General features: G+C 43.9%; 1 protein-coding gene across 14 annotated transcripts in view; it reads right to left on the bottom strand.

Moving 5' to 3' along the window:
- Positions 1 to 9,263, bottom strand: part of rap1gapa (RAP1 GTPase activating protein a) — a 473,779-nt gene that overhangs the window by 340,417 nt on the left and 124,099 nt on the right. Inside the window, exon 1 of one of the 14 annotated variants that reach the window (XM_063033324.1) lies at positions 1,233 to 2,187. The exons of the other annotated variants lie outside the window; for them this stretch is intronic. Coding sequence (XP_062889394.1) covers positions 1,233 to 1,276 — 44 coding nt within the window. The 5' untranslated portion in view covers positions 1,277 to 2,187. Of the gene's footprint in view, positions 1 to 1,232; positions 2,188 to 9,263 lie in introns of those variants that run through there. 14 annotated transcript variants of the gene reach the window in all.

The following is a 9,263-nucleotide window of genomic DNA, read 5'->3' as shown; positions in this document are numbered from 1 at the left end:
CCACAAACCCTACGCAAAGCCGATGCGGAACCCTACGCGACAGCTTGCGTTGCTGCGACGTGCACCTCTCCCAAAATGTAACCGCGCGTCGCGGCAACGCAGAACGCAGCAACTGTGATTGGTCCGCTTGGTAGCATCGCATGTCATCCTACGCTGCAATAGCTTCCCATTGGGCAGGGAAGGAAATCTGGCTGCAATGCTTTCCATAAAGCTTTACAGTCCTCCGAAATTATGGACACATTTCGCTTTTACGAAAAAAGATGCTCATGTTTTGTTTACCCCGAGATTACCATGACCATGAAGCCTTGCGTGGGCAGGTGAGTGCGCATGCGTGACTTGCGCGAATTGCCGAGCGATGCAGACACACCAATGCACAAGTATAAATGCTCACAACGCGCGTTGGCCACTTGCGGAGGTTACGGCATCCAGTTACCGCAGAAGTATAAACCAGCCTTAAGTCATGTGCACTTGTGAGGCCATTAGACACTGTACTGTGCTTAGAGTGAAGAGTTTGAAAATAGCAGCAGTTGCCTGTGATTGTGTTCAAAAGCAGTGATTTTGTTGCCAATAGTCAGTGAGAAATAAGCAGCAAGACAATTTGGAATTGTTCTGCTCACTGTGGTTTCAGGCGTTCAGGCTTGGAGATGCCAGAAACGGCCGTGAATTGAAAATAAAATGATTTCACAACTTTAACAAGTTAGAAGCTGCAAAGAGCTTGAAGGCATCAACAATCATCTTGAACGTTACAATCAAAATGAAGGTTTGGAGGATGCAATCATCGAAAATGTTGCATGACGGCAGTCCATTATCTGCTCTAGGTGTCTGCAATGATTACAGTCAATCAAAAGAACACAGCAGCACACACTGGATGAATTCCTCCGTCGATAATTATGAGGAACTACTACTCAGTTTTATAGTACTGCAGTAGTGTTGGTAGTATTCTATGTATTACATTTAAGTACATAATTTGTTACTCAGTTTGTCTTCTTTTTATACCTTTTTAACTATTTCCATGGAATTTCAGCTAATTGGGGCAGCCACTTAGTTGGGCCAAAGTATACTGGTTCTGATGTGTCATAATTAACCAGAATCCACTGAATTATAAGGACATGGGCTCAAAAATGACCAACTATGATAATTTGGCTGAGTATTTAACAAGATCCAGTGTAAGAATCTGTCAACGGTTTTACATCCCACTGTGTGAATATCACTGTTTCATTTTCACCACTCACCCTCCATATGCTCCAAATGTAAAGCTCCTTTTCCGTCTCTCCATCTTTTATCCCTGGAACAGACTCTTAGCAATGGAACACCGAGGGGGAAGGTAGATCGTCCCTTGAGGATGCCAGTGAGCGAGTATATTCCACACAGCCCGCTTCCTCAAGAATCAACTGCTGCCATTCAGTCAGAAAGGAGAAGTTCAAAGCTGCATTTCCTGTATCTCATAGCAACAGCTACACTCCTGTCAACCAGAACTTCTCAGTGTAAATCACCAGCAATCAGCCTCTTCGATTCACAACTCTGAATGTAAATTGTATCATCTGGCCTCACAGCATAGAATCCCTCCAAATGCAGTTTCTCGCCCACATCAATTTGTTAAAATCAAAGCAATTTTATTATTTATTTAGGACCAGGGACAGTATGTCTATTCATTATCAGTAGAGAAAGTGTGCATGATAATCAGCCAATTAATTCGTAGATAGTTACAGATAGAAGCAGCCTTGTTTCAAATCCGACAGCAATGTTAACACGTGCTCTTCAACGTTCAAAAATCACATATCGCTCTAACCTCATATTTTTAAAGTGCCAGACCAGACACAGTCTGCTTTGTTTGAAGAAGCAGTGTACAGTAAATTCTGAATACCATTCTTTGTCTGGTCCTTGTAAGACTGTAAAGCCGAAAGCGCTTTTTACAAATTAACTGTACCAGGCACCAGACTGCGTCCCACAAAGGCAGAGGTCTGTCGTTTTCGGTGAGGTTGCTAAATGCAGCTCTCCCTAGTGTGCAGTAAATGTTCGGTTTCCCCATCAAAGTCGGTGTGCTGATGCTCTGCGCTCGCAAGCCATTTTACTTGCATTTGCCACGGTGCACATGTGCAGAACGAGCTCTTTTGTCGAGTGGCAGGCTCCCCAGATACTTCATTTACAGATCAAACAGCTTTGCAGACAAAGACATCTGACGTCACGGTCTGGGCTCTCCCATGCTCCCAGGAGGGCCATAAGTGCAGCGAAAATCATGTGCTTTAAAATGCACTCAGTGGCCACTTTATTAGGTACACCTGCACACCTGCTCGTTAATGCAAATTTCTAATCAGCCAATCATGCGGCAGCAACTCAATTCATAAAAATATGCAGATATGGTCAGGAGGTTCAGCTGGTGTTCAGACCAATCGTCACAAAGGGGAAGAAATATGATCTAAGTGACTTGGAATGAACATGGTGTCAGACAGGGTGCTTTGAGTATCTCAGAAACTGCTGACCTACTGGGATTTTCACACACAACAGTCTCTAGAGTTTACAGAGAATGGCACGAGAAACTAGATACATCCAGCAAGCGGCAGTTCTGCGCGGGGAAACACCTTGTTAATGAGAGAGGTCAGAGGAGAATGTCCAGACTGGTTCAAGCTGACAGGAAGATGACAGTAACTCAACCACACGTTACAACAGTGGTGTGCAGAAGAGCATCTCTGAACACACAACAAGTTGAACCTTGAAGCAGATGGGCCACAGCAACAGAAGACCATGAATGTACTCTCAGTGAGCATTTTATTAGGTGCAGGAAGTACCCAATAAAGTGGCCGCTGAGTGCAGAAACATGTCTCTGACCGCGGTACCTCCCCTTGTCGTTACTTGTACAGTGGGGTTACAGAGTTATGAAAGGTGGGCACTAGAGCAGAAAGCTCCTCATGTCTGCACTTTAAGTTGGTTATAGAGGATTGAGTTTCACAGTGCAGAAACAGGCCACTCAGCCCATCCAGTTCATGCTGACTAAGATGCTCATTTCAGCAAGTCCTATCTGTCACACCTGGACCAGAATCATTTCCTCTGGCAGGTCTTTCCATTTACTGGTCACCCTCTGAGTGGAAAATATTTCCCCTCAGGTTCCCCTCCTCACCTTAAAACTATGTGGTGATTTGTCCACCCTGGGGAAAAGACTAAGTGTTGAGAATCAGGTTTAATATCACTGACGTATGTCATGAAATGTGTTGCTTTGTGGCAGCAGTACAATGCAACACATAATAACAAAATTACAAGAAGAAATATATTTTAAAAAGTAAATTAATTAAGTAGTGGAAAAGAAACCAAAAAATAGAAAACAAATAGTGAGGTAGTGTTCATGACTTCAATGCCCGTTCAGAAATCTGATGACAGAGGGGAAAAAGGTGTTGAGTGTCCTGTACGTCCTTCTTGATAGTGGCAATGAGAAGAGATCACGTCCTGGGTGATGAGAGTCCTTAATGATGGACGCTACCTTCATTCTGGGGAGGCTAGTGTCCATGATGGAGCCGGCTAAGTCTATGACTTTCTGTAACTCTTTCTAATCCTGTGCAGTGGCTCTTCCATACCAGACTGTGATGCAATCAGTAAGAATGCTCTCCATGGGACATCTGTGGAAATTTCCAAGCCTTTGGTGATGTACTCCTAATGAAATATAATCACTGTCTTTGTAATTGCATCAATATGTTGGGCCTAGGATAAATCTTCAGAAACCGTTGACATCCAGGATCTTTCCACTTGATGAGGACTGCCGTGTGTTCCTTTAACTGCCCCTTCCTGAAGTCCACAATCATTCCTCGGTCTTACTGATGTTGAGTGCAAGGTTTTTGTTGTGATACCACTCAACCAGCTGATCTGTCTCACTCCTGTACGCTTCCTCCTCACCGGACTAGAAGGGCTGAGATGGCCTGTTTCTGTGCTGTAATTGTTATATGGTTATCTCTAACCCCTCACGGTTTCCTACAATTCTGTAAAGTCACACCTCATTCTCTGATGATCCAAGGAGTATAGTCACAATTTGCTCAACCTCCCTCTATAACTTAGTCCTTCGGTCTTGGCAACATCCTCGTAAAAAATTTCTGCTCTCTTTCAAGCTTAGTGGCATCTCTCCAATAGTAGAGAGACCAAAACTGAACACTGTATTCCTAATGTGGCCTCATCAAAGTCTTGTTCAACTGCAACATAACTTCCCAACTGCTGTACTCAGAGCCCTGAATGATGAAGGCTAGCAGGTGAAAAGCTTTCTTCACCACCCTGTCTACCTGTGGCACCACTTTCAAGGAACAATGCTCCTGTACTCCAAGGACCCTCTGTTCTAGAACACTGCCTTGTGCACTGTGAAAGTCCCACCCTCATTCATCTTCTCAAAATGTAACACCTCACACTTATCTGAACTAAACTCCATTTCAAAGCACACAAAATCATAGAGGAACTCAGAAGGTCAGGCAGTATCTATGGAGGGGAATAAACAGTCAACACTTTGGGCCAAGAACCTTCATCGGGACTGGAAAGGAAGGGTGAAGAAGCAAGAATAAAAGGTGGGGGAGGGGAAGGAGGACAAGCTGGCAGGTGATAGGTGAGACAAGGTGAGAGGGAAGGTGTGTGGGTGGGGGAGGGTGATGCAGTAAGAAGCTGGCAAGGACATAGATTGAAGAGATAAAGGACTGAAGAAGAAGGAATCTGATAGGACAGGAGAGTGGACCATGGGAGAAAGGGAAGGAAGTGAATGGTAGGTGAGGAGAAAGGAGAATGAGGAACCAGAATGGTGAATGGAAAAAGAGAGAAGGAGGAGGGAAATTGATGCTCCTGCTGTCAGTTTAGAGGCTACCTGGAGGGAATATGACATGAGGTTCCTCCAGCCTGAGGGTGACAGTGAGGAAGGCCATGGATTGACATGTCAGAATGGGAATGGCAATGGGGAATGGGAATGAGGAATGGGAAATGGGAATGGGAATGGGGATGGGGATGAAGAATGGGAATGGGAAATGGGAATGGGAATGGGAAAGGGAATGGGAATGGGAATTGGAATGGGAATTGAAATAGGTGCTCACTGGGAAATCCGGCCTGTTGTGACTGACAGAGTGAAGGTGTTTGACTTCCAGAGGCCAAGACCAATGGCTGGAGTCACGGCTGTGAGTACAATTAAAGTGTGCTGCATGTTGTCTCTTTGTAAGCAATCCCGTTCCTTTTTCATTGAACACAGAACATAGAACATACAGCAGAGTACAGACCCCTTGGACTGTAGTTTCAAACTACTCTAAGATCAATCTAACCCTTCCCTCCTACACATTTTTCTGTCATCTATGAGTCTACCTAAGAGTTTCTAAAATGCTCCTAATGACTTTGTCTCCACTACCATCGATGGCAGGGCATTCCACACACCCCCACTGTGTGTGTAAAATCCTTATCTTTGACATTAGACCATAAAACATTATAATTTCTTCCCATCGAGTCTGCTCCACCATTCCATCATGGCTGATTTATTAATCCTCTCAAACTCATCCTCCCACCTTTTCCTCGTAACATTTGATGCCGTTCATAATCAAGAACCTATCATCCTCAGCTTTAAATATATCCAATGACGTGGCCTCCACAGCCATCCGTGGCAATGAATTCCACAGATTCACCACCTCTGGCTAAAGAAATTCCTCCTCGTCTCTGTTCTGGATTCAGCCCAGTCCATCACAGGTAAAACCCTCCCCACCACAGAGCACTTTGACATGAAACATTGTCACAGGAAATCAGCATCCATCATCAGGGTCCCCCACCACCATGATCTCCTCTTGCTGCTGCCATCAAAAGGAAGGTACAGGAGCTTCAGGACCCCACCATCAGGTTCAGGAACAGTCATGACCCATCAACCAGCAGGCTTTCGAGCCAAAGGGGATAACTTCACCTGCCCCATCACTGAAATGTTCCCACAATCCATGACCTCACTTTCAAGGGACTCTTCACCTCATGTTCTCAATATATATTGCTTATTTATTTGTTATTATTATTTCTTTCAATTTGTATTTGCTGTTTGGTGCCTTTTGCATTTGGTTGAACACTTAAGTTGGTGTGGTCTTTTATTGATTGTATTATGTTATTATTCTATTATGGACTTACTGAGTATACCCCCAAGAAAATGAATCTCAGGGATGTACATGGTGGCATATATGTACTTTGATAATAAATTTGCTTGGAACTTTGAACTTAAAAAGACATCCTTCTATTCTGAGGTTGTGCCCTCTGGTCCTAGACTCCTGCAATATAGGACATCCTTTCCACATCCACTCTATCTAGGCCTTCCAATATCTGACAGCTTTCAACAAGATCCTCCCTCATTCTTCTACAATCCAGTGAGTACATGTCCCTATCCATTTCTGCAATCACCTTAAGATTATGCTGCCTTGTATTTACCATATTATATATACAGTACATCTTCCTACAGTTTTCCAAATGTGTACCTTGATGTCACTCTTTGCACTCATTTGCAGTCTGCTTTGGTTACTTTCATGTTTGGGCTCAAACCATATGTAAATTTGAGGAAGGTTATTTGTGACCCAAGTTCATAATGAAATACAGAACTAAAAAAAACGCATCAACAATTTCTTGTAAATCCAACCTCATCTAAAGATGAGCTTCAGTCCCCAGACTATGAATAACCGCAAGGTATTTCCTCTTTCCCAATCTCACCAGCCTCCTACCTCAGAGCATTTTAATTCAGTCACACTTTTCTGTGACACAGGAGTGATTTTGACTAAAACTTGACGCAAGCAATACTAGTATTTTGAGCAATGCGCAGTAAGTGCTGGAGGAACTGAGCACGTCTATGCACAGGAACAAACAGTCGATGTTTCCGGCTGCGACCCTTCCTGATGAAGTTCCTCCAGCATGTTGTGCATGCTGCTAAAGATTTCCAGCATCTGCAGAACCTCTTGTTTTTCTGTTGGCCTTCTTACCCTTTACTGGCATTCCAAAGCAAACTATTGACAATAGTGGAGTAGAGCTACTAGGACTATGGTAAGTTGGCACTCTCGATGTTGGCAGTGGGCTTGGGGTGGTGACAAGGAGGGAGGGTAGGTACGCCATCAGGGTCATCAGGTGGGCACCCTTCTTCTTTGATGTTTCATTGATAAGCCCACGATGTCTCCAGAGGGCTCAACAGTGCTACCTGGCGTCCCAGATACACCCCCTCAGTTCCATACCCTCCTGTCTTCATCTTGCAGCCCAGTTGTTGTCTTTCCTTTTAATCCAAATCCAATTGCTGCTTTCTTCTGCTGCATTTGACAAGGACCTGATTGCTTGTTGGAGGGAGTGACCCCTCACCCCCATCTTCTTCAATAGACTGGTCGTAGATGTAGCAATGAATCCCCTGCATCCCACGTCTACAGGGAAAATCTTGGTCTTCCAGCCATTCTGGGCAGCTTCAGTTGCCAGTTCAGAGTACTTGGTCTTTTTCCTCTCATAAGCTTCTTCGACGCCATCTTCCCATGGTACTGTCAATTCCACAACATATGCCAGCTTGGCTGTTGTAGACCACAGGACCATGTCTGGCCGGAGTGTTGTAGCCGCAATGTCTGGGGGAAACACAAGCTTCTTTACCAAGTCCACGTCCATTTTCCAATCCTGAGCAACCTGCAGAATGCTTACATCTTTTAATGTCATATGGTGCTCTGGAGGTTGGCCTGCTGGTACAAATCGTGTGATGTCGACATTTCCTGCCGATGTTTGTGGGAGAGCATTTGTGGTGATTCGCCTCTATTCCAAGATTGATGCCAGCTGTCTGAGAACTTGGTTATGCCGCCAAGTGTACCACCCCTGGGTGAGACTTCTGGTGCATCCTGTCAAAATGTGCCTTAGTGATCCAGGTGTTTGACAAAGAAAGCAAGTGGGGTCTTCTCCCCACCACTGGTTCAGGTTCTGGGGTGTGGGTAGGAGGTCATAAGTAGCTCTGATGACAAAACTTAGCCGAGATCCCTCCATCTCCCAGATGTCACGCCAGCTAAGTTTCCTCTTTCCCAGGCTCTCCCAATTAACTTCTACTCATTCAGAACAGCGCAGTTAGACTTCTAACCAAAATCAGGATGAGGGAACACATCACTCCTGGACAGGCTACTCTGCATTGGCCTCCTGTGTCTTTTACATTTGATTTTAAAGTTTTCATACTTATTTTTAAAGCTCTTAATGATCTGGGACTGGAGTATGTCACAGAATCACTTCTGTTTTATAATCCTTTTCAAGCTCTCAGGTCTTCTTCTGTCGGTCTCTTAAATTTAAACAATCTCCCTCAAAAGATAACTGGCAGGTCAGCTATTTTGAAACATACTCCTAAAGTGTGGAATTCTGTAACTTTAACGGATGCAGACTCAGTTCACATTTTTAAACACCAGCTCAAAGCCTGTTTATTTAACCTGGCCTTTAATTAACATATTTTTGCCATCTATTTTCACGTTTGCACTTTATCCTATTGTAAAGCACTTCGAACTATATCGCCTGTATGGAAAGTGCTCTATAAACAAGTTCTTATTATAATCGTTTATAATGGCAACTTTTTTCGGCTATTAGAAACAGAAAGTGCAACAATTTAAACCACTCATTCCTAGCTTTAGCAATCTTCTCCTTCCACTCTTGCTCTCTGAGCTTCCTCATTCAGTTTCAATTTTAATTTTGTCTAACTTTGATTCCTAATCGATTCCAGTAATTCGCTTTACACCTCCGCTTTGCACTGGCTGGATCAAAAGCGTAGACTGAACGAAGAATCCAAGAAGCACAGGCAGTCGCAAGTTCACAAGGTTTGAGAGGGTCAAAGTCAAAGTGCATATATGTCACCATCTACTACCCTGAGATTCACTTTCTTGCGGGTCTTTACAGGGAAATTAAGAAATAGAATAGATTTTATGAAAAACCATAAATAAAAACAGACTGACATGCATCCAACAGAAGACAAATTGTACAAATAAATCCTGAGTACATGAGTTATGGAGTCATTGTAAGTGAGTCTGTAGGTTGTGAAATTAGTTCAGTGTTGGGGTGAGTGGAGTTATCCACACTGGTTGAGGAACCTCATGTTTGTAGGGTAATAACTGTTCCTGAACCTGCTGGTGTGAGTCCTGAACTCCTGTACTTCCTTCCTGATGGCAGCATGTAGGAAGTATGTTCTGGGTGGCGGGCATCCTTTATTGTGGCAGTGCTCTATGCAGATGTGCTCAGTGGTGGAGAGAGTTTGCCTGTGATGGACTGGACCATGACCATTACTTTCTGTAGATATTCATGTGTTCATT

Source organism: Mobula hypostoma, chromosome 25 (genome assembly GCF_963921235.1).
Source record: "Mobula hypostoma chromosome 25, sMobHyp1.1, whole genome shotgun sequence".
Lineage (NCBI taxonomy): Eukaryota > Metazoa > Chordata > Chondrichthyes > Myliobatiformes > Myliobatidae > Mobula > Mobula hypostoma.
The sequence above is the reverse complement of the archived record's forward strand: the minus strand, read 5'-3'. Positions and strand labels throughout refer to the sequence as shown.